Source organism: Canis aureus, chromosome 13 (assembly GCF_053574225.1).
Source record: "Canis aureus isolate CA01 chromosome 13, VMU_Caureus_v.1.0, whole genome shotgun sequence".
NCBI lineage: Eukaryota > Metazoa > Chordata > Mammalia > Carnivora > Canidae > Canis > Canis aureus.
In genome coordinates, this window is record NC_135623.1 from 15,165,705 (window position 1) to 15,190,965 (window position 25,261).

A 25,261-nucleotide genomic window follows, 5' to 3' on the forward strand; every position below is an offset into this window, starting at 1 on the left:
CTCCCATTTCAGAAAGCGCTGTGTGCAGAACTAAGGCAGAAGAGCCGAACACAGCTGGGCTCCCTGACGCCTCTCCCTCACCTGGATGAGGGCCTGTAATCCAGGCTGATTAGGTTATCCACACAAGGTGTGTCTCCTGGGCAAGATCCATTCCAGCCCCAGGATCCTGGCGACCAGGGCAGCATCACACCCTTCTCCACACTCAGGGCAGCAAGCCCAGGCACACTAAGAGCATCTTGGGGGCCTACCCAATGGATAATTGGGCTGAGCGGTTGAAGCGCTGACACTTTGGCTTCTCTGTAAAGCGGGCAACTTGGACGTCTTCCCACTCTGGTCCGGTCACCGTTTCTACAAGCATGTATGTTAACCACCCATTGAGTTTGGAAATTCTTCCTTTGGACGGGTTCTCACTGCCATGGGCAACACTCTGGCCCTGGTGCCTCTGCCCCACACCCCGGGCATAATCCCCAAGAAGCTCACGTCTCTCCGGTACCATCTAAGGGCTACAGTCCCTTCCACAGGGAACAATGCCCATGACACACTGTAAAAACTCACCTGAATTCTGGCTTCTGGAATGCCTGTTCTTCTGGCCAGGCTCTCCCTCATAGCAATGCCAGGAAATTGCTCCTCCTCAAAGGCTCTCCCTCAAAGGGGAGAAAGGGGAACCCTCTTACACTGATGGTGGGAATCAAACAGATGAAGCCTGTTGCATACTGTATAAAATAGTATGGTGAATCCTCAGGAAGTTAAAAATAGAACTACCCTACGATTCAGAAATTGCACAGCTAGTTATTTACCCAGAGGATCAAAAGTACAGATTCGAAGGGGAACATGCAGCCTAAGGTTTATAGGAGCATTATGAACAACTATCCAAATTATGAACACAACCCAGGTGTCCATCGACAGATGAATAGACAGAAATAATGTGGTAAATAAGTCACTCAACATTGTATGTAAACTTAAAACACACAGCTATTAAAACATCAACAAGACAACATAAAAGAAAATCTACGAGACCTTGAGTATGGTGGTGCGTTTTAACACACAATACCAAACATGACTCAGAAAAGAAAAAAACATAATGTGAACTTTACAAATTTAAAACTGCTACTCTGTGACTTTGCCCAGAGAACCTAAAGACAACTCACAAATTGAAAGGAAATAATTGCAAAACACACATATGATATTCAAACTATTTAATTTTTATTTAATCTACACCGAAAAACCCTCTTAACAATAAGAACACGGATAACTTAATTCACAATGGGTGAATATCTGAGCAGACACCTGGACAAAGATGATACACAAGTAATAAGCAAGCCTACAAAAGTATGCTCCACATCCTCTAACGTTAGGAAGTTCCAAATGTGAACAAAAGTGAGATGGTGCTACACACCTTTTAGAAATGCTGTATTTTTTTTTAATTTTTATTTATTTGACGGAGAGTGAGGAAGCAAGTGGGGCAGAGGCATAGAGAAGCAGGCTCTCGCCAAAGCAGGGACCTGATGCGGGGCTTGATCCCAGGACCCAGAGATCATGAGCTGAGCCAAAGGCAGACACTTACACAACTGAGCCACCCAGGCACCCCTAGAAATGATAAAGTCCCAAAAAGGAGGTCACTAGTTGCTGGAGGGTGGAATATGACAGGAATGCTCCTCCATGCTGAGGATATAAATATGGTTGCCTTGGAAGATAGTTTAGCAGTTTGTTCTGAGGCTAAATAAATCTCACCTGAGGGTCCAAGAGTCACACTTCTAGTATCTAGACTACTGCTTTGAAAAAACTGTTTCCACACAGTTTTTGTAAAATCTTACAATCACTCCTGAGCAGAGTTTAGCAGTTTTCTCAAAAAAATATTTTACATTTAATTACCACACAATTCTGCAGTACCACTCCTGGGAATCTATAGCAAAAAAATTAAATAAAAAAAATCATTTACACGGCCATTACACATATGAAGGCACCTCTGCAGAGACGATAAAGATTTCGCAACTGTATTCAATGTTGATTTTTAAAAGATTTGAGAGACCGTGCAGAGGGAGGGCCAGAGGGCAAGGGAGACTCTGAAGCAGACTCCCCACCCAGCCGGGGCCGAGCCCCACATGAGGCTCCAAACCACAACCTCGAGATTCTGACTTGAGCCAAAATCAAGAGTCGATGTTTAACCAGCTGAACCAACCAGGAGCACCTCAAATGTTCTTACGTCAAAAACCATGCTGTGAACCCTTGGGGGTGGGAGGACAGCTGGGACCTCCAGTCTACTTAGAGTGTGGGAGGCCTGGAGGGTCTGAGGGTGGGAACTAAGGATGTGGGAGGGTGTCTGCATCCCCTTCCTACCCAGAGTGGTGACAGGACCTCCCCTCACAACGTTGGCCTTCAGGATGCAGGGCTAAGTGCTGACTGGACCCCGCTGACCTACAATGATGACACGTTCCCCATTGTGCGCGGAACTGTGGCACCCCAGGGTTCCACCGCTGCCTGGCGCTACTCTGCTTCTGCAGGGATTTGGAGGCACTTGTGCTCCGGATCTGGCTCAAAGAGTCCGAATTATCCCACTCTCCCCAGTTCCTCAGTGTATAAAGTGTAGGTGCTCACACAGTGACAGGTCACAGGTGAGTGGGAGCTGCTCCCTGTTCCCCTCGGGCCACTGAGTGGCCTGTGGGTCTGGGTGAGGGCGCTGGCCTCCTGGGCTGGGGTGAGAAAACGCCAACCCCCATGTGATGCCCTTGAGGCATCTCCTGCAGCCCTTCCACAGCTCCACGGGGTCAGGGCTGCCTCCTTGCTGCCCCAGTCCAGGGACGGAGGCTGTGGTCGGGGCTCAGGCAGCTCATCCGGGACCACTGCTCCCCTGTAAGCCCTGTTCTGTACAGGGGAGACCCAAGCCATGACCTTTCCAACCCATCCTAGGTGCATGGACCCCAACACGTGATGACCAATCCCCCCAACCTGTGGTCCTGGGTGGACGGCCAGGGATCCCTGGGTCCTCCTGGCCCATGAGCAGGCTATATCTTCATGAACTGGAACATGGAGCCCCTCGAACTCCCTCCAGAGCCCCCCCTCAGGCTATTCACAAATCATTGCATTCAGGGTGGGTGGTTTGGTCACACTTTTGCTGGCATAAGTTTTTAATTTTGATGAAGTCCAGTTCGTTGCTTTTTCCCTTTGGTCGCTGTGCTTGTGGCATCTAAGAGAAAACTTCAGTCTGCCACAAGCCCGCAGGAATACTCGCTGGCAGGCCCATCCACCGCCATCTCGGCGCCAGCCCTGGGCTGGGAGACATCACCTCAAGCATCAGGTCAGTTCACTGTAGCCTCCTTGGCCCGCTTGTGCTCCTGATAAGGGGGTGTGAGAGCTCTGTCCTCTCAGCATGACGTCATGTCCTGGGACAGTGGCTGGGAAGAGGGACTGTAGGTGGGCCAGCTACAGACAGTGAGTGCTGATGTGTTAACCTCCAGCCCAGCACATCCCCCTTGGAGCTACTGGGTTGTCTCCACTCTGGTCAGACAGATGGGGACCTGCCCACAGGGAGCACACAGACGTATGTGTCCTCTGAGATTTTCATGTGGTGTCATCCTTGTATGTGTTTGGTTTGCAGCACTAGACAAGAGGACCTGGAGACCCTGCTGGCCTTGGAAAGGGCTCATATCATAGCCAAATACCATCAGCTAAGGCTCAGACAAGCACCATACACTCTAGAGCACCCACTAGAGGTGGGGACCACACCTGCAAGAGCAGGTGAAGCCCAAGAGGGGATCAGAGCCAAGGATGAGCCAGGTCAGCCCAGACAAGGACCAGAGTCACCAGGAACAACTTTGATGCTGGAGACGGTTCTGGGCATCAGTAGAAAGTGAGGATCCATCCTGGATCCTAGTCATGAGTACCCAATGAGCCCAAGTGGGGATCATAGACACAGGTCCATATGAGGCCCAGGTAGTGAGTATACTCATGTATGTAGCAGCAGGTATGCCCCAAATGATATTATGAGCAGCAAGAGCAATTATATCACAGGTGAGGATCATAGCAGAGCGCAGCCAATGAGAACCAATTTGGTGTTGTTGCCAGTATAAGCAGGTAGGACCAGGTGGGGATCATAGTCCTCAGGTAGACCAGATGTCCAGATGATCTGTTAGCCAGAAAGAAGAGGTGAGACCCAATCAGGGATGTGAATCTAAGCTGAGCAGGGACGGCCCAGGCAGAGAAGAAAATCAGAGGAGCAGAGCATGAGGAAACGGCTGGGGGCATCAGAGCCATTTGAGGCTGGAAAGGGCTGGGGGCATCAGAGCCAAGAATGGGCCATGTCAACCCAGACAAGGACCATAGTTACTAGGAACAAGTGAGGCCCTGGGGACCAACCCGGACATCAGTAGGAGTGAGGGTTGATCTTGGCTCCTAGTGATTGGCAGCCATTGAGCCCAGGTGGGGACCAGAGTCAACAGGTCAGGTCAGACCCAGGTCAGGATTATCTCTGGTAGAAGCAGGTAGGGCTGTCAGGCTGCTCCCATTGGGCAGAAAGGCCCTTACCCTCATGCCCGGCCCATCTCAGAGGGTCCTGATATCCCTCAGGATTCAGGGGAGATGAGCCATTCTGCTCCCTCTTTTCCCATGTCCCTGGCACTGATCGTTCCCCTCTGTTTCAGGTATATCAAGTATGGTCTCCACAGGACCCTTGGGATGATGCTGAACCGTCACTGTGGAAGGTCACAGACAATCAGATCTTTCTGCATTGAGTTCCCTGGACACCCCTTCCATCCATCTCAGGACAGGGTTTGAATTTGTGGGAACGCCTCTCTGGAGGCTGGCCCATCCCCCTGGGTCAGGACCTCTTCCCCTTGAGCCCTCTGAGGGCCGTGTCTGCTCTGAGCTGGAGCTGAGAGACCCAGGAGGAAAACCCTGGAAGTGGTAGGAAGGGAGCTGGACCTGGGGGTCAGCCCCTGAGCACTCAGAGGTGGGAACTCCACACCTGATTTGGGGAGGACTAGATTCTGCCTCCTGAATTGGGGTGGGGGTCAGGGCATGGGGGAGGAGTCCCTGCCAGGATGGACTCCCTGCCTGCCTGTTGCAGGGGAGACCCTGATCTTTGGGGGTCTGGAGACTTCTCAGGCTTCTTCATTCCAGGGTTCCCCGAACTACTGTGGTTCTAGGCCCATCACGAGCACATTGTAGACAGAAGGCACCCCAAACTGAAGAAGCACATGGCGAGTAGATGCTCCCCAGAGGCTCCGTCTCCTTGGCCCTGAGGCAAGGGGTGCCAGCACAGCCCTTCAGACCTGCCTGTTTGGTATCAAGTTCCTCCTCCAGAGGGCCTGGGGCACCCTCGAGGCTGGGCGGGGCCATGGGGCGTGTGTCCACCTGGCTCTACGGGGCCGCAGCGTGGGGCCTGGGCACCTCCTGCCCTTCTGCCAGGACGAGGACCGATGTGCACTGGTATTTACATCCCCAGTGATTCCTTCAGTGTTTCATCAGTCAGGTAAGGCCACCCCAGGACCCCTGCTCCCTCATCCTGCCCTCTGACTTGGGGAATGCTGAGCTCAGCCCCACCCTCCAGACAAACCAGGCCCGACCCTGGGGCCCTAAGGCTGAGGCTCGAATCCCAGACCGACCTGGAGAAGCCCAGAGGTTCCCTGGAGGATGTTCGAGGAAACAGACTGTCTCTGCCTCAGCTCCCCCAAGGAACGCCTGGTTAGCCTGGGGTGTGGATGAGCCCTCGGCCCATCTTGCAGCCAGCCTGGGGTCCTCTTGTGGAGTGTTGGCAGAAATGGGGGCAGAGTTTGATCCCCCCAGTTCTGTGAGTAGTGCTGGCCAGGATCACAATCCAGAGAGGCCTGGAGCCCTCATCTCCCTGGGAGGAGTACATGCACAGGAGGGGCTGGGGTGCTTCATCGGACGCAGCCAGGGGGGCGGCAGGGGCTCTGGGCAGATGGGACACACCCAGGAGCTCTGCTCAGGATGCCCTTCCCACCTCCCACTCCCATAAAACCCCTTATCCCTCACCCTGAAGCACTGGGACTACATCCCGTACGGGGAGGGCGTGCTCACAGTCAAGGCTTACATGATCCTCAAAGTGCAGAGGAAAAAGTGAGTCCCTGGGAGCCCAGGTGTACCTGAGCCTGGGGCGGGGGGGCAGGGACGTTGACCCACTGTTTTGAGCAGCACCCAGGCCTGGGGACAGGGGGATGGTTGAGCCGGCAAATTTTTCATGGCTCCCTGAGTGGAGCAGCAGGCACAGCACTCCCTGGGCCATAGCACTGCCCATGGTGCTCCTGCACAGCTGGACCCTCAGCTGCTGCCCTTGGGAGGCAGCCAGAGGCCACAGAGCAGGGCGCCTCTGGGTCTCACTCACACCCACTGTGCAGAGAGCCCCTTGAAGCTGCCCCTGGAAGGTCTTTGGGAGTTTCTGCAGGACACACGGGCCCAGCCCTGGGCCCTAGAGGATGAGGTGGTGCTCAAACACCTTTGGGCCTCCATGATCCAGCTCCGAAGGATGAAGTGTGACCTGCCCCCGCCCAGGTGGACCTAGGGCCCTGTCCCCTCCCAATTCATCTTGTTGGGGCTCCTAACAGTAGATAGAGCCCCCGGGTTTTCTTTTTTCTTTTTCTTTTTTTAATTTTTATTTATTTATGATAGTCACACACAGAGAGAGAGAGAGAGAGAGAGAGAGAGGCAGAGACACAGGCCGAGGGAGAAGCAGGCTCCATGCACCAGGAGCCCGACGTGGGATTCGATCCCGGGTCTCCAGGATCGCGCCCTGGGCCAAAGGCAGGCGCCAAACCACTGCGCCACCCAGGGATCCCCTCCCTGGGTTTTCTACATACAGTATCATGGCATCTGCGAAGAGGGAGAGTTTGACTTCTTCTTTGCCAATTTGAATGTCTTTTGTTTCTTTTTGTTGTTTAATTGCTGAGGCTAGAACTTCTAGTACTATGCTGCATAGCAGTGGTGAGAGTGGACATCCCGGCAGTTCCTGATCTTAGGAGAAAGGCTCTCAGTTTTTCCCCATTGAGAATGATATTTGCTGTGGGCTTTTCATAGATGGCTTTTAAGATATTGAGGAATGTTCCCTCTATCCCTGCACTCTGAAGAGTTTTGACCAAAAATGGATGCTGTATTTTGTCAAATGCTTTTTCTACATCTATTGAGAGGATCATAGGGTTCTTGTTTTTTCTCTTATTGATGTGTTGTAACACACTGATTGTTTTATAAGTGTTGAACTACCCTTGCATCCCAGGGATAATTCCCCCTTGGTTGTGGTGAATAATCTTCTTACAGCATTTTTGATCCTGTTCCTAGTGTCTTGCTGAGAATTTTTGCACCTGAGTTCATCAGGGATATTGGTCTATAATTCTGCTTTTCGGTGGGGTCTTTGTCTGGTTTTGGAATCAAAGTAATGCTGGCCTCATAAAACAAGTTTGGAAGTGTTCCATCCTTTTCTATCCTTTGGAGCAGCTTTAGTAGTATAGGTATTATTTCTTCTTTAAACGTTTGATAGAATTCCCCCGGGAAGCCATCTGGCCCTGGACTTCTGTGTCTTGGGAGATATTTGGTGACTGCTTCAATTTTCTCTCTGGTTATCATCCTGTTCAGGTTTTGTATTTCTTCCCGTTCCAGTTTTGGTAATTTGTGGTTTTCCAGAAATGCATCCATTTCTTGTAGATTATCTAATTTGTTCGCATATTGCTGTTCATAATATGTTTTTAAAATTGATTGTATTTCCTTGGTATTGGTTGTGATCTCTCCTCTTTCATTCCTGATTTTTAATGAGTCTTTTCACTTTTTTTTTTTTAAATAAGGCTGGCTGGGGGTCTATTTATCTTATTAATTCTTTCAAAGAACTAACTTCTGGTTTGGTTGATCCATTCTACAGTTCTGGTCTCTATTTCATTCAGTTCTACTCGAATCTTTATTATCTCTCTACTGCTCGGTGTAGGTTTGTAGGCTTTACTCGCTGTTCTTTCTCCAATTCCCTTAGGTGCAAGGATAGCTTGTGTATTTAAGTTTTTTCCAATTTTTTGAGGGAGGTTTGTGTTGTAACGTATTTCCCTCTTAGGCCCGCTTTTGCTGTATTCCAAAGATTTTGAACAGTTGCATCTTCATTTTCATTAGTTTCCATGAATCTTTTTAATTCTTTTCTAATTTCCTGGATGACTTATTCATCTTTTAGGAGGATGCTCTTTAACCTCCATGTGTTTCAGATTCTTCCAAATATCTTGGGATTGAGTTCTAGTTTCAAAGCATTGTGGTCTGAAATTATGCAGGGGACAATCCTAATCTTTTGGTATCAGTTGAGACCTGATTTGTGACCCAGAATGTGGTCTATTCTGGAGAAAGTCCCATGTGACCTTGTGAAGAATATGTATTCAGTTGTGTTTGGATGGAAAGTTCTGTTCATATATATATATGAAATGTACTTGGTCCAGTGCATCATTTAAGGCCCTAGTTTCTTTAGTGATGTTCTGCCTATAAGATCTTTCCTTTGCTGAGAGTGCCATGTTGAAGTCTCCTACTATTAGTGTATCCAAGTGTCTCTGTACTTTGGTTATTAATTGATTTATATACTTGGTAGCTCTCACATTATGAACATCAATATTCATGATTTTTAGGTCTTCTTGTTGGATAGACCCTTTAAGTATGATATGGTGTCCCTCTTCATCTCTTACTACAGTCTTTGGTATAAATCTAATTTATCTGATATGAGGATTGTTACCCCAGCTTTGTTTTGAGGACCATTTGAATGGTAAATGTTTCTCTACCCTTTCCTTTTGAAGCTGGAGGTGTTGTTAGGTCTAAAATGAGTCTCTTGTAGACAGCATATAGATGGGTCTGCTTTTCTATCCAGTCTGATACCCTGCACCTTTTGATGGGATCATTTAGCCCATTTACATTCAGAGTAAGTATTGAAAGATATGAATTTAGTGTCCTCGTATTATTTATTCAGGCCCTGTTTTGTGGATTGTTTCTTTGGGCTTCCTCTTTCTTATACAGGGTTATTTATTGCAAACTACATATTTTTTCAGTTTCTCCTTATCCTGGAAGGTCTTTATTGTTCCTTCTATTCTGAATGACATACTTCTCAGATAAAGTATTCTTGGCTGCATGTTTTGCTCATGTAGTACCCTGAAAAGATCTTGCCTGCCCGTTCTGGCCTCACAGGTCTCTGTGGAGAGGTCTGCTGTTAATCTGATATTTCTCCCCATATAAGTTATGAAACTCTTGCCTCGTGCTGCTTTTAGGATTTTTCTCTTTCTCTTTGAAATTTGCAAGTTTCACTATTAAATGTCGAGGTGTTGAACAGTTTTGATTGATTTTGGGGCAGGTCCTCTCTATCTTTTGGCTCTGAATGCCTATTTACTTCTTCAGATTAGGCAAGTTCTCAGCTATGATTTGTTCAAATATACATTGTGGTCCCCTCTCCCTCTCAGCCTTTCTGGAATCCCTATTATACAGAAATTCTTCTTTCTAAGGTTTTCGTGTATTTCCCTAATCCTTTCCTCATGGTCTCTTAATTGTTTTCCTCTTCTTTCCTCAGCTTTCTTCCAACCATCAACTTGTCTTCTATGTCATTCACTCTCTCCTCCACCTCATTAAACCTAGCGGTTTAGGTCCTCCAGTTTGGATTACATCTCATGTCATCTATTTTTATTTCCGGCCTAATTAGATATGAATTCTGCAGTATTGAATTCTCTAGAGTCCTTTAAGCTTTTTTCCAGAGCCACCAGTAGCTTTATAATTGTGCTTCTGAATAGATTTTCTGACATCGTATTGAAATTCATATTCTCTAACGCTGTGACATAGAATTCTGTTTTCGGTTCTTTCTTTTGTGGTGAATGCTTCCTTGTAATCATTTTTCCAGTCCAGAGTGGCTGTATGTGCAAGCTGAGTCAAGAATATCCACCACAACCTAAGTAAAATACATTATAGATGATTCTGAAGAGGTCAGAGAACAGAAAATGAAAAACAAGAACACAACAAAATAAAAGGTGCACTAAAGTGAAAAACAAATTTTAAAACAAAGTAGTCAATATAAAAAACCAAAAACCACAAAGAAGAAAATAGAAAAAGAAAAAAAAAGTAAAGAAAAGAGGAAAAAGAAAAAAAGAAAAAAAGAGAAAGGTGGTGCGGCCAATGGTGGTGGTGAAGAAGCAGTAGTGGAGAGAGAATGTAGTCTACCTGAGGGGTCCTAGATGGCAATTCTCTTGGTCCTGAGTGTATTGTGTTCTGTATGTTAGAAGTTGCTCAACCCCAAATATATATAAACCAGCAATACTTATAGAAATGCCCAACATTGACCACCAAAACATAAATGAGATAAAAGAGGGGGGCAGAATGGGAAGGAAGAGAGAATATAATCTCACAGAATGAACCCTGGGATCACAACCTGAGCCAAAGGTGGACACTCAGCCATTGAGCCACCCAGGCGTCCCTCTTTTCCTTTTTCTTATCCATCACCTTCCACCCTTCTGCCTACACCTGTTCCTTCTTCTCAATATCCTGTCTTTTCCTGCAAAACAGGCCTCTGGAAGAGGTGGAAGAGCAGGCAGTGGTTTGGGCATCAGTTCTGGTGGGTTCCTCTGTGTGTGCTTAGGGAGGAGGAATGGATTTCAGATTTCAGCATCAGCCTACTTCCCCTTCTTCTTCAGGATTTTGACTGTTGGCAAGTGGGAATTTAGTTGCAGAAGCCATCGCGAGTATGCCACCACCCTCAGCACCCCCCCACACACACACATGCACAGGCACATGCACACCCTGTGCAGCAGCTGCAGTCCAGTCTGACCCTAACCCATTAACTGTCCAAGCTCCTGGGCCCTAACCATCACACTAATTTGGGTGATGCCAGATCAAGTCCTAAGGCCTGGCTATGACCGTTGAAGGATGGGGGACTAATGAGTGACACCATAAAGGTCGGCGACACCTGGTTGGAAAAAGTGCCATTTGTATGAGGGGCAGATAGGAGGAGCCATAGATAGACTAAGGGCTCCCTGAGCCTAGGCCAATGTTCAGTGCCTGCCTGAGCCTCACTGAGTCTCATCCTCAACTCAGCTGTCTCGGGAGGTCTCCACCTGGTAGGCAGATAGGACCATCCAAGCTCGTGGGCCCTAAACCTAACCCCTAATCCAAACCATAATCTTAAACCCAACACACACTCACTACTGGCAGATATATCCCTCCAAATTCCTGGGCTCTAATCCCAATTCTAGCTTTGCATCTACATTTTGTACCATGTCATATCTTTCCAAACAACCAGTCTTATTTATTTCAAAATTTCCTTCTTTTACCTTCAGCTTGAATGCATTTCCATTCCTTAGATCTTTGTAACATATCTCCTGGTTTTCTACATGCAGAATTCCTCCCTCATTCTTATCAGCTTATAGACATGTGGCAGAATTTTAATTTTTAGAAACTTTAGTCTCCCTTGAAAACAATGTAGTGAGCAAGTGTGAACCCTTCTATCAGAATTCTTTAGACATAAATTTATGAAACAACAAAGCATAAACCATGTTTACCAGCAGACTCAAAAATCCTTAACTTCCTTGCAAAAAGAAACAAACACCACAAATGTACATTTCCTAAGCAATGCTTTAGTACTTTCCCTAAACCACAACCCCAAACACGAACCCCTAAACCCTAACATGAAACTTGAGCCTGACCCTAACCTTAACCCTAATCCTAATCTTGATCCTCACCCTAACCCTGACACTTCCCTGACCCTGACCCTAAACCTAATCTTGAACCTCACTCTAACCCTGACACTTACCCTGACCCTCACCCTTTCCCTGATCCTGTCCCTGATCCTCGCACTAACCTTAACCCCAACCCTGAACCTGACCCAGACCTTAACCCTAAATTCGTCAAACAAGATGCTAGTTTAAAACTGCATTCTAGTAACACTTCTTTCTCAGGATAAGTATACAGCACTCGCCTTATGTTTTCACACATACCATTGAGATAGTTTCTACTGTCAACACACAAGAGTATAAGTAAAACCTGCTTCCTGTGTGTGATAACTTCTTTCTCAGAGTTAAAAATATGTCAGTTGACATACAAATACGCAAATATATTTGGTACGGGTTATAAAGGTTCCAGCTGAAAGCTGCATTCTAGTAACGCTTGTTTCTCAAAGTATATATCACGTGCCCTAAGCTTTCTCACCTCCTTTTGAGAGAGCTCCTCAAGTGTTATCACTGGTGTGGTGCTGACCCTGTGCCGGTACTAAGAGCTTCATGCACGTTCCCTAGGTGCTCCTCCTGACAACACTATGAGCTGCCTGTGAGTATTACTACCCTTTGTGCAAGTATAGAAAGGTGGAGCCTTTCCTTACAGGTATATGGAGGAGCTGGGATCTGACCTTGGGCCCTCTGGTTCTGCTTTGACATGTGAAGTATGTTCTCAGGACAGCCCCCACAAAGTAACCAGAGAAAAGGGGATGTGCTGGAAATGTGATCCCTATACAGCCAGTGAAACTCCTGAGCCAGGGGTTATATGGGTCACATGTGTGTGGGATGCTGTAGAGGTGAGCCGCATCATCACCGGTGTCCCTGTGTCTTCGATGGCATTGCTCTCCTGTTGACCTTCCTCTGGGAGGTGTTTCCAACACCTCCATTCTCACCGAGGATATGATGCTTCACTCATTATGGTCTCTAATATTCCCAGAGGAGAGACGCTGCCTGTCCATTTGCCCCACAGGGTGGGCTCACAAACCCATTCATTCTCCTCTGTCTTTGTTTCTATTACTGAGATGGAAATTTGTCTCTTTCATCAACTTTCTTCTTGTTTGATAATCCCACAATCTCCTTCCCTTCTGAGACCTTCATCAAGGGGAATTTTTTACTTCTCAGTTATGAGCTACATCCATCTCTTACTAACAGAATGTGAAACACACAGATATAAGTGTGTGTGTACATTGACGGAAGTGCATTCCCTTTTTATATGTAATTAAAGTCCAGAAATACCTGGTGGTTGGCACTGGTTCCATGGCTCAAGTCTTTACAATCTTCTTGGTCCCAGAATGGCTGCTGTAGCTCCACCCATCACATCTTTGTTCTACGCAACAAACAAGAGGGGGTAAGGAAAGGAAAGAGGAGCACCTACCACTGTCCCTTTGTACAGTAGCAGTCTGTAAGTCCCACCCCGCCACTTGCACTTATGTTTTGTTAGATACCCTGGCTGCTAGGAAGCTTGAGAAATGTAGAATTTGCTGGGCATTTTGCCACTTAAGTAAAGTTAGGTTTCTGTTAAGAAACAAGACAAGGAAGTAGATAGTGGGTGCCTGTCTCTAGTTTCTCGCTTTCGAAATTGAATTCTTTGCCCAGTTGAGGGTAAGTCATTAGCTGACCAGGGGATGCTCTTGGGCCTCCATTGCCTGACTATCATATGAAATGGGGTAGGTATTCATAAGTTTTGTGTGAGCCATCGTTGTGTGTGTGTGCGTGTATGTGTGTGTATGTACAAGGGAGAGCTGGAGCACAGGGAAGGCCACCTGATGGCCAGGACTGGCTAGTACCACTCTCTGTGGGCACTGACACTCTGTCCCAAGGAACTGGGGAGGCATTCCCAGATTATCTCCATGGTGCAACTGGAGCACATCCTGAGAGCCAACAGGCTGTGGCACATTCACGACCCACCTGGACAGAAGAGGCCACATCTGCGTGATGTACCTATTTCCTTTCCCCTGCCCTGGACTCACTGATACAAAATGCCTTAGCCTGAGTGTAAAAGTAGTCCTCCCAAGGGGATACAATAAATCATGCTTCTGCAGCCTAGAAGTATAACATACACCTGGGCAATTTCTTGAAAGGGAAGGTAGATAAGGCTGGTGATGGATTAAAAGTTTTAAAAAGCTTTAAAAATAAAGTAACTCCATAAGATTAGAGAAATTTCCTTTTTTAATATTTTATTTGCAAAAGAGACTGAATGAGAGAGAGAGCATGAGCAGGGCCAGGGGCAGAGGGAGAGGGAGAAGCAGTCTCCCTGCCAAGTAGGGAGCCTGATGCAGGGCTCAATCCAGGACCCTGGGATCATGACCTGAGCTGAAGGCAGATGCTTCCCTACTGATCCACCCAGAAGCCAAGTTGTTATGAGATTGTGCTAGTTACTCCATTCTCCTCATTACACTACTTTCACCTCTCCTGAAGACCTTTGACTTCTTGTGTATCCATTTCAATTGTTTGTCTCTCATTTTAAAAACTAGATTCACCTTTGGAGAAAGGATGAGCCAGTGTCTCAGAGCAAATTCATCAGCTCTAAACTAGGGGGCCTAGTGGAATCCTTGGGATTGTGGGAAAGGTGTGGACACTGGGCCCCTCAAAGTTTGGTCCCAGAAGCCTGTAGATGTCAGGAGACCTAGGGCATTTGAAGGTGCCCAGCAGGGCATGGCAGTGTGTAGGCTGGCAATAGGTTTTAGTAGGGTGCTGACCTCATTTCTGGGCAAGAGAAACAAATTTAGACATGTCTTTTCCAGATTCATCCCATTCCTATTCAAAATGTTAAGTAGAGTCATAAAGACAGAAAGTAGGATGCTTAGGATGCTGTTTGCCAAGGGCTGAAAGGTGGCAGTAATGGGAAGTTTCTTTTTTTTAAGATTTTATTTATTCATGAGAGAGAGAGAGGCAGAGACACAGGCAGAGGGAGAAGCAGGCTCCATGCAGGGAGCCCAACATGGGACTTGACCCCGGGTCCCCAGGATCTTGCCCTGGGCTGAAGGTGGCGCTAAACTGCTGAGCCACCTGGGTCACCCAATGGGAAGGTTCTGACTCACAGTAGAGAGTTTTAGTTTTACAAGATGAAATGTGTTCTGAAGATGGGTTACAGGAAGGTTGTACAAAGCTATTAATGCTATTAATACACTTAAAATGTACTCCATGAACTTAATGTAGTTAATGAAATATAGAAATGGTTGATTTGTAGAAGGTAGGTTTTTGACATGTGTATTGTACATCAATAAAGTATATTTTATTTAAAAACTGCAAATACAGAGAAATGAGCACAGGGCAATGTAGTCTTCAATTATACCCTCTCATTTTGCTGCTGCTATTTTATCTCAGCCACTTTCCTTGAGACAACTTTGCTCAAACAAAATATTCTCATCACATGCCCAGATACCTTAAGGATTAAAATCAAATTTTCCAAAATATGGAAGAGCTTTAGAAAAGGTTGTTTTCAGGGTTAATTTATTCCTCCATCAATTTTTTAAATCTCAGGCAAATTAAAAATTCTTTTGCATTGACTTCAATTTTAATTCAATGATTTTTAAAACCAGAATCGATTCTATTTAGGCAAATGGTTGGATTTTTTATCCATATCATTATCTACTGACTACAGACAGTGTCTGCTATTATAAGTTTTGTTTAGGTGTCATTATTTTTGCCAAGTCAACTTTTCTGATCTTATGAATATTAAAATAATGTTTGCCCCAGTTTTATTGATATCATTGACATACAGCCCTATGTATGTTCAAGGTAAACAGCATAATGATTTTACATTCCTGTATTGTGACACGATTACCAGAATAAGTTTGGTTAAACACCACCATCTCTTATAGATACAAAATTAAAGTAAATAAAAAAGCAAACGACTTTCCTTGTGATTAGTACTCTCAAGATTTACTCTCTTGACACCTCTCAGATACACCATAAAGCAGTAATAACTCTAGTCATTATAATGTACTGTAAACTGCTATTACTTCTTTATCTTAAAACTGAAAGTTTGTATCTTTTCACCATTCCCTCAACCACCATTCTGGTTACCTCAATCTGATCTTTTTTTCTGAATTAGGCTTTTCGTTTTTTGTTGTTGTTGTTGTTTTTTAGATTCCACAAATAAGGGAATATATATATATATAATTACATGCATGTGTATGAAATCATAATTTGCCTCTCTCTGTCTCACTTATTTTACTTGGCATAATGCCTTCAAAGTCTAATATGGTTATTACACGTAACAGGATTTCCTTTCCTATGGCCAATTCCTATTTCATTCTATAGCTAACATTTTTATACATTCACAACTGATGGGCACAGATGTTTTCTTGTCTTGGTTGTTGAAAATAGTGCTTCCTCTGTTGGGGATTTACCCCAAAGATTCAGATGCAATGAAACGCTGGGACACCTGCACCCCGATGTTTATAGCAGCAATGGCCACAATAGCCAAACTGTGGAAGGAGCCTCGGTGTCCATCGAAAGATGAATGGATAGAGAAGCTGTGGTCTATATATACAGTGGAATATTACTCAGCCATTAGAAACGACAAATACCCACCATTTGCTTCAACGTGGATGGAACTGGAGGGTATTATGCTGAGTGAAGTAAGTCAATTGGAGAAGGACAAACATTACATGGTCTCATTCATTTGGGGAATAAAAATAATAGTGAAAGGGAAGATAAGGGAAGGGAGAAGAAATGTTTGGGGAAATATCAGAAAGGGAGACAGAACATGAAAGACTCCTAATTCTGGGAAACAAACTAGGGGTGAAGGAAGGGGAGGAGGGCGGGGGGTGAGGGTGAATGGGTGACGGGCACTGAGGGGGGCACTTGACGGGATGAGCACTGGGTGTTATTCTGTATGTTGGTAAATTGAATACCAATAAAAAATAAATTTATTATTAAAAAAAAAAGAAAATAGTGCTTCCTGATAATGGAGGTGCAAATATTTCCTGGACATATTCTTCTATTTTCTATGGATACAGTCCCAGGAGTGGAACTGCTGAATCATAATGGTAGTTCTATCTTTGAATTTTAAGGAACCACCATAAGTTTTGCATAGTGAATGTACCAATGTGCGATCCCAACAATAGAGCCCAAGGGTTCCCTTTTCTCCACATTCTCAGCAGCATTTCTTGTCTCTTGTCTTTTTTATGCTAGCTCTTCCAATGGATGTGATGTGATATCACATTGGATTCTTGGCTTGCATTTTTCTGATGGTTAATCAGGTTGTCTACCTGTTTATCATTTGTTTATTTTCTCTAGGAAAATGCCAGAGCACTGTACACTGCATCTGGGTTCTAAGGGACAAGACCAGTCTCCACAGGGCCTTCAGGATCCTCATTTAGATAGGCATGGGTGGGAGCAGGGTCACTCTTCTGACTGAGGTGAGGTTCCTTATTTGTAAAGTAGACACCAATGGAGAGGACAGGAAAGGAACAAAAGGGAGGCTTCTGAGGTCCTTTTCTTTGCCCTTGGAGCCCATAGGTCCTGCTCCTTTGCCCCTGTGATCTGGAAAGCCAATGCCTTGAGGACACCCAAATAAAGCTGTCCTTTTCTTTGGTGGTGACCTGCCTGGGGCTGTAGCTAGAGTTGGAGAACATGAGGCAGGAAACCTCCTCTGCAATGGTACCTAGGGACTTCTGCTGGAGGAATTGCAGAGGAAAACTCATTGTGGTCATCCCCCTACCCAGAGACAACTTGAAACTCTTTGTGGCATTTCTCCCTACAGTCTAGCTGGTTAAAAGGGGAAGTGGGTTCAAAGAACTTCTCATTGATTCATTCCATAACTAGGCACTAAGTACTCGCCCTATGCCAGGTACCTTGGTGGGCCCATGGATGAAGCTAAAAACACCATGAGCTCCTGCCTAAAGGAACTGGAGGTGGACAAAAGCACAAAACCAAAGACACATGAAAGAAAAGAGCAAATGCTATATGATACACAAAACTGTATGCCGAGAAGGAAAGTTGGGGAATTATTGGAGAGAAAAGTATGAAAGGTCTCAGTGAGGGTGACATTCCTGAGAACAGAATAACAAAAGGGAGTTAGATCTGGAGACACTGTGTTGGGAAGAAAGGACCCCAATGCAGATACTCAAAACAGACGCTGGTTTGGCAAGAAGAGGTTAAAAGGACAGCCAGCGTGGCTACGAGGAAAGGAGGATGAGATGTGAGGAGAGGGAAGAGTGCAGGGATGCTGAGGCCTGGTAGACTGTTAGTTATCTACTGTTCCTCCGTTACCGTGTTGCCCCAATACCTTGCATATTACAGTTCATTATTTAATTTCTCATCAGTTTTGTAGTCATGTGTATCCAAGTTCTATACAGCGATTTCCAAACACCGTCTTCCATTAGACTGGAGCTAGGTTCTAACTGCCATAAATGAGCACCTAGCGGACAGCTACATCCAAGGCATACACACTCCTGAGAGTAGAGCTTATGGCCTGTACCTCCCACATGCTGACTGCCTTTACGCTTCTTTCCACAGGATTTCGGTCAATGCGGGACAGAAGTTGTGTGAGCAGCAAGTGTATCCAAGTTCAATCCAGCGACTTCCGAGGAATTCCTCCCTTAGGTTGGAGCTACATACTAACTTCCATACCTGAGAAGCCAGTTGAAAGCTGTCTCCATGGGGAGCTTCCTTCTGCGAGTTGAGCTGACAGGCAGTCTCCCAGTTCCACACTGCCTGCAGATGGAGTTTCGAAAACACCCTCAATAGAGGTGTTGGTTAGAAGCTGGGGGGAGGCAAGTGGCAAGCTGCGGTCTTGGAAGGATTGTGACTCTGAGTCCAGGAGAGCAGAATTTATGGAAGTTCCTCAGGATGCTGCTGCGTTCTCACTCCATGGGAACGCACTGAGTTGAAAGCTGGCTTCTAGGCATGCTTGCTTGTGAGAGCTGAGCTCAGGGCAGGACCCGCCCGTATCCTGACTGCGTGGGGACTTAGCTCCTAAATCCTTAGCTTCGGTTCTCACACAGGTTGGGTGAAAAGCATGTGGAAGTGGCAGGCATGTAGACATTTTATCCGAGTTCAATACAGCGACATCCAAACACCATCTTCAAATCGAGAGGAGCTATGTTCTAACTGCCATAAATGAGTGCCTAGCGGACAGCTGTCTCCCAAGCATACAGACTCCTGAGAGTTTAGCTTATGGCCTGTAACTCCGACATGCTGACTGCCAAGATGCTGGAGCCCCGAGATGCTCTGGGATGGGCAGGCACGCGGTCCCCCCACAGAGTCCAGCCCAGGGACACCTGCAAAGACCTGGGGATGCGCTCAGGGCCACAGACGCCCCGGCTGCATGTCCTCAGGGCAGGCAGCCACATGGGGCTGGTGGTGTTCCGGGGACAGGGGGACAGGCCAGGACAGGGGAGGAGAGGTGCCAGGGCCTGCCAGGAGCAGGGTGCGGGGAGCGCTGGCTCCCAGGGGGGCGTGCAGGGTAGTGGCCGCTCCAGGGCTGGAGAGGGCTCTGGCAGCGCTCGGGGAGCTGGGAGCTGCACACCCCATGGCAGGAGCCACATGGAGGCACACGGAAAACCCAGGATGCACATAACCCCAGCACGCTGCACGTGTGAGGTCACCGCCTGTCCCCGTGCGCAGACCTGACCCCAGAGATCGGTCCCCACGGACAGGACCTGAGAACCGCAGGGCCTGCGGGGCGGGTGTCCACACCTCGGCGGTCTTGCTGGCCAGGGGCTGACTGAGCAGAGCCCCCCGCTGTCCCCCCTCCTAGGCAGCGAGCCCTGTTCCACGTGCTGGCGGCCTACTCGGTGTACGACACCGTGAGTGTCCCTGCCCCCGCCCCCTGCCCCACGGGCGGCCTTGTCCTGAGAGCTGGTGACCAGCGGGACTCCCAGTTAGGGCCCCAGCTCCACGGCCCCCAGGTGCCGGGGAGGGTCTCTCTCCTCCGGGACGGGCAGGGGGCGGGGTGCAGACCTCCCAGGGGAGGCAGGGCCTGGGTGCCCGAGGGCTGGGGCTGCCCCGGGCCCCCGCGTGCACCGCGGCCGTCCTAGAGCTCGGGTCTGGACCCTGATAGACGGAACTACTGATGAGAACCCCGGGCGGGGAAGGCTCCCACTCCCCTGAAGGGCATGAGGCCGAGGCGCCCAGGAGGCCGCCCCCTTCCATGGCGCATTCCAGAAGGGTCCCCGAGGAACACCAGCCAACACACTCCATGGCCCCGTGGGGTGTCCTGGCCCAGCCTCCCTCGTGGAACCTCCCAGGGGCCACAGTCAGGCCCCTGACCTGCCCTCAAGGGGGGGTCTCCAGACCTGGCGGGTCCCCTGCAGCCTGGCACAGCTCACGGAGGCCCCTCCTCCTGGTCTGAGGACGGGGGCCCTGGCATGGTGGACACAGGGTTCGGTAGCTGGGCCCATGGTGCTGGTGTCCGAGCTGGTCCGGGTGGTCCTGCACCTGCCCTCCTGCCCTCTGGGAGCCCCCTCCGGGAGCTCGGGCTGTGAGGGAGCCAGGGGAGCCTGATGCCTGCGCAGGGAGGGCTCAGAGGGGGCCTCAAGGTGGACACCCTCCGTGGGGCTCTGGCTCTTGCAGGAGGAGGGCTACTGCCAGGGCACGAGCGAGATCGCGGCCATCGTCCTCATGTTCCTGCCCGAGGAGGACGCCTTCTGGGCGCTGGCCCAGCTGATGACCGACGACAGGCACGCCATGCACGGTAGGGGAGCTCAGGAGAGCCTCCCTGCAGGCTGCTGCACTGGGGGCAGGTGGCGATCCCCCCAGTCCGCCTTTCCACGGACAAGAGTACCGTCTCCCCCGGTGGCTCGGGGTCCTGGAGCCATGGCCACCCGCCCCACCATCTGCAGACTAGTCTTGCACTCCTGCTGCTCCCTCAGCCCCTATCCGCTGCCTGCTTGCCCACCAGGTCCCACTGCAAGGCCCAGGAGGCAGCGTCTCCACCTTCCCAGGTGCCCCCAGCCTGACTTCCAAGCCCCACAGAGGGGTGTGCACACCCATCACCCTCCCCATGGCCTGCACCCGCTGACCCTCAGGGCTGGGGACCCTCCTGTCCCTGCGGCGGCCACTGCAGGAAAGAGGGTGCTGGGTCAGCTGGGCCTGGTCCTCAGCCCCCAGCCCACACCCCAGGGGGTCTTTGTGAGGATGAGGGTCCCCGGGCCCTGCACCCCAACCTGGAAGGCAGTCCTGCCCTCTGGGAAGAGCCGGCCTAGTCAGGGTTCGGAGGGCTGTGGGCACACGGGGGTCAGGGCATGGGGGAGGAGGCACCTGCCAGGACACCACCCCCACCCCACCTGGTGCAGGAGGAGGCCCTGATCGTGGGGGCCTGAGGCCTTCTCAGGCTTCTTCATTCCAGGGTTCCACAAACTGCCGAGGTTCCAGGCCCATCACGAGCACGTTCTAGACAGAGCTCTCCCCAAGCTGAAGAAGCACATGGCGAGTGGAAGCTCCTAGAGGCTCTGTCCCTGTGGCCCGAGGCGAGGGTTGGGGGGCGCAGCCCTTCTGAGCTGCCCAGAGATTGGGGTAACGTTCCTCATCTGGGGCCTGGGTGCATCCTCGGGGCTGGGCAGGCAATGGGGAGCATGTCCACCTGGCGCCAGGGGCCACAGTGTGGGGCCTGAGCACCACCTCCTGCCCTTCCGCCAGGATGAGGAACAGATGTGCACTGGCATTTACACCCCCAAGTGGTTCCTTCAGTGCTTCATTGACTGGGTAAGACCACCCCAGGGCCCCCGCTCCCTGACCTGCTCCCTGACCCCGGGGAGAGGCCAGCTCAGCCCTACCCTCCAGACAAGCCAGGCCCGACCCTGGGTCCTGAGGCTGAGGCTCGCAGCCCAGACCCATCCTGAAGAAGCCCAGAGGGTCCCTGGAGGAGGTTCCGGGGGGCGGGCCTTCTCTGCCTCAGCTCCCCCAGGGAAGGCTGGTTCAGCTGGAGCGTGGACAAGCCCTCGGCCCATGCTGCGGCCAGCCTGGGGTTCTCTTGAGACATGTTGTCATCAAGAGGAGGCAGAGTCTGTGCCCCCAGGTGTGCATGGGGTGCTGGGCAGGATCGGAACCCAGAGTGGCTGGGAGCCCTGATCTCCCTGGGAGAATGGCACACACAGGGGGTGCAGTGGGGCCTCGTCGGAGGAAGCCAGGGGGCGGCAAGGGCTGTGGGCACATGGGAGTCCTAGCCTAGCCCCAGCTGAGACCCCCAGGGGTCCTTGCTCAGGCAGCTCCTCCCACCCCGTTGTCCCCTAGACCCCTTTCTCGCTCACCCTGAAGCTCTGGGACGCCTACATCCTGGACGGGGAGCAGGTGCTCACACTTATGGCTTACACCATCCTCAAGGTGCACAGATGTGAGCCCCTGGGAGCCCAGGTGTGCCCAAGGGAGGGGGACAGGGGTGGTGACCCTGTGCTCTGAGCAGCACCCAGACCTGGGTGGGGGGACGGCAGGGCAGGTGGGTGTAGTGGGACTCCCTGAGAGGAGCAGCAGGCAGGGGCCACCCCAGCCGGCGCACTGCCCATGGTGCTCCTGGGCACAGCGGGCCCTCTGGGTCTGACTTACACCCACCGCCCAGAGCGCCTCCTGAAGCTGCCCCTGGAAGGGCTCCGGGAGTTCCTGCAGGACTCTCTGGCCCAGCCCTGGGGGTTGGAGGATTAGGAGGTGCTAAGACACCTTCGGGCCTCCATGACCCAGCTCTGAAGGATGAAGTGTGACTCCCCCCCCCAAGTGGGCTCAGGGCCCCATCCCCTCCCTATTCAGCCTGCTGGGGCCACCCACAGGGGACAGAGCCCCGGGGCTGTCATCCTCATCTTGGGGCTCTCCTCTTCTGTTCCAGCCTCAGGGAACCCAGGCCAGGCTTGGGCCTGTGGGCACCCACTGCAGGACTTAGGCACCAGCAGTGTGGGGGGCTGTGGACAGTGTCAGCCCGGGGGCCACCTGGGAGCTGTGAGGACCCCTGGGCCCCCACTGGGGACACAGCCTGCTGGAGACACTAACCCAGTCTGCCTCTTTCCAGCGGGACCTGACGAGTTCCCCAGGAGGGCCCTGGGCCTAGAGCAAGTGTTCCCAGTGCCTGGGCCTCTCCTCCCTTCTCCGGCTGCTGAGCCACCCCCCAGGGTGGAGGAGCCGGCCTCCCCGGGCCCAGCCACCCAGCCTGAGCCGCCGGGACCCCCTCCGGGCCAGGCCATCCTCAAGGCCGAGGAGCCGCTGCAGGAGGAAAGATCCTCAGAGCCCACGGCTGCACACCTGTGTCCGGGAACACTGGGGGCTCCGCTTCTGGCCCAGCTGCCCCCAGCCCAGGACCCCTCGTTGGCCCGGCTGCCCCCCCAGCGATGGAACTCCCTCCTCATCCTCCCAGTGCAACAAGACAGTACAGGCAGGCGGCCCCCAGACATGGGCTTGAAGCCAGAACACGGGGTCCCCTTCCCTTCAGTGCCTGCCAGGGCCACACAACAGACCAGGCCCTGGAGCCCCCCCGGGACTCCCATCACAGTGTCCTCCCAGCCCACTAAGGATGACGCTGTTGGGCCCAGGACACCCTTCCTGCCCCGCGGCCACTGCAGCTCAAGCCCCTCACAGGGCATTGATGGGCACAGCCAGGGCAGAGCCAGGGCGGCGCTGAGCCCGCTGCCCCGAGGCCCTGCACAGGCTGGGGACCCTCTGCCCTCTGCCCACGGGGCAGCTCGATGCTCGCAGGCCTCGGGGGCAGAGCGTGACAGTGAGTGCGGGGTCCCGGAGGCTCTGGCCCGCCGTCACCGTGCCCTGCCTCATCTCGCGAGCCCTCTCACAGCCAGATGTGGCCTCCTGGGCCCTAGGCGTGCCCCACAGATCCAGGTCGCTGACCTAGGGCAGGCGGGGGAATAACGGGACACCCTGGGGGGAGGGCAGCAGGGGCAGGCCCGTGGGCCCCACCCGCACCCACACCAGGAGGCAGGCTCCTCCACATGCTGGGGCTCCAGCAGTCAGTCACCTGGCACCAGGGGGCCAGAGGCCGGGGCCCAGCTGCCGTGCTGGGACGCAGCACAGGAGCCCATAAGCTGCAGGTCCAGGTCAGCTCTGCTGTCCTCAGAACCGCCTCTCAGGCCCCAACCTCAAGACCTGCACCCCCACACGGAGTCTGCACAGGCTCCCAGGTGGGGGACTCCAGAGCATGCACCCCCGTGTGATTCCCATTTTCCCCTAAAGGACAGGAAGGTCTCCCTCCCCAGGGGAAGGCGCGCACCCTCAGCTCTGAGCCCGTTTGCTGTTGAAAGTTCAATAAAGTGTTGTTGTGTGAAAAGCACGGACGGCCCATTCTGCGTCTCCCGCTAGAGCTCTGTGCACGAGGTGCGGAGAGACCCCCAGAGAGGAAGAGGGGGCACCGCCCAGGCCCCTGATCAGCTCCTGCAGGGGGGCCACCAGGCACACACAGCTGAAGTTCCCATGTGCCTTCCAGGGGCGGCCATACGCCAGGGTCAGGACCCCACAATCTCTACTGCAACTCAGCCTGTGCCCTGCGGGCCAGGAGGGGCTGGGACAGAGTGACAGTCGGGGAGCCTCATGTCACCAGGGTCTGTGCAAAGAACCCTGGGAGGTCTGTGCTCCCTCTGTCCTGGGATCCTGGACTGGCCGGGTTCCAGGGGCGCTTCCTCCCTTCCACGCCCCGTGCCTGTGTGCCTGGGGCACAGAGGGCCAGCAGGGCGGTCGGTGTGGCCCTGGAGGGGACGTCAGGAGAGTAGACACTTGCAGCTCATGCACCTGGGCCACCCTTACCAGGCGGGCTCAGCCTACATACCTTGTGCTGCTGGATCTCTTGCACCAGCATGTGGAGGGCACCCTCCACGATCTCGTGAGTGGGGGCTGGGTGAGCGTGGGGCTCCGCCTGAAGGCCGGGCAGCGCAGGGGACCAAGGAACCCCAGCCCCCTCCCCACCCCAACTCCCAACATGGGCAGCCCCAGGGCTCCCCCCATGGGCAGCCGGCTCCTCAGGAGCTCCCCCCAGGGCGGCCCCGAGGTCTGGCTCCCCACTGGAGAGGCATTGGGGAGAAGAGAAGCAGCCGGACCCACTGCTGGACACGGGAATGTGGCCGAGCCGGACCTTCCAGCTCAGCTGACCCTCCGGCGGAAAGTCACTGCCCGAGCGAGCCCCGAGTCGGCCAGGAGAACCCAGCTAGCCGCCCAGCGCCAGCACCAGAAATAATATTGTGTCAACCATTTCGGTGTTAGAGTGATGCAGCCAGAGGATCAGATAGCTGCACAGTGACAGACACACACACCCCAAAACCAACAAAAGTCGGAATCCCCCGAATGTTGTCAAACAGCAGCAGGATGGTTACATACATGTCGCTGTGGTCACACGATAGAGTACATGGAAGATGCTACAAACCACGACTGCAGAGGTGCTGGAGGCACGGAGATGTGCCTGCCGGGTTCCAACAAGGAGCGCAGAGGGGCAGGAAGCACCCTACGGAGCGGGGGCCCCTCCTAGGAAAGGACACCAGATCCCTGCGAAGGCTACGGATGGTGAAATCTGTCCTCTCTTTCAGCCTCTGGTTTTCCCCCTATTTTGTTCTTCATAATTCTAGTTCAGCCTCCATCCTGCATCCAAGCCAATGACCATACAGGCTTCGTTATGACATCGG

At 51.3% G+C, this 25,261-nt stretch overlaps 1 protein-coding gene across 10 annotated transcripts; it reads left to right on the top strand.

The window, feature by feature from the left end:
- The first annotated feature begins 2,467 nt into the window (after nucleotides 1-2,467).
- On the top strand, nucleotides 2,468-23,926 carry LOC144281939 (uncharacterized). 10 transcript variants are annotated; one of them, XM_077844881.1, is made up of 12 exons: nucleotides 2,468-2,612; nucleotides 3,190-3,295; nucleotides 3,596-3,774; nucleotides 4,638-5,467; nucleotides 16,041-16,294; nucleotides 16,956-17,077; nucleotides 18,177-19,468; nucleotides 20,235-20,355; nucleotides 20,995-21,089; nucleotides 21,300-21,365; nucleotides 21,894-21,993; nucleotides 22,657-23,926. In XM_077844881.1, exons 8-12 carry the CDS (start codon nucleotides 20,283-20,285, stop codon nucleotides 23,502-23,504), a joined length of 1,182 nt encoding a protein of 393 aa, XP_077701007.1. In that variant the 5' UTR covers nucleotides 2,468-2,612; nucleotides 3,190-3,295; nucleotides 3,596-3,774; nucleotides 4,638-5,467; nucleotides 16,041-16,294; nucleotides 16,956-17,077; nucleotides 18,177-19,468; nucleotides 20,235-20,282; the 3' UTR covers nucleotides 23,505-23,926. The 10 variants fall into 10 exon arrangements, with proteins under 10 accessions (XP_077701007.1, XP_077701003.1, XP_077701010.1 ...); XM_077844877.1 differs by having other exon boundaries at nucleotides 16,956-19,468; XM_077844884.1 differs by having other exon boundaries at nucleotides 16,956-19,468; nucleotides 21,010-21,089.
- The last annotated feature ends 1,335 nt before the right edge of the window (nucleotides 23,927-25,261 follow it).

Excerpts from the sequence above, each read along its gene's own strand:
- LOC144281939 (XM_077844877.1), top strand. The coding sequence starts at position 20,283 with ATGTTCCTGCCCGAGGAGGACGCCTTCTGGGCGCTGGCCCAGCTGATG. Across the intron at positions 20,356-20,994 it reads CGACAGGCACGCCATGCACG|GCTTCTTCATTCCAGGGTTC; the intron begins GTAGGGGAGCTC and ends AGGCCTTCTCAG. Across the intron at positions 21,366-21,893 it reads TTCAGTGCTTCATTGACTGG|ACCCCTTTCTCGCTCACCCT; the intron begins GTAAGACCACCC and ends GTTGTCCCCTAG.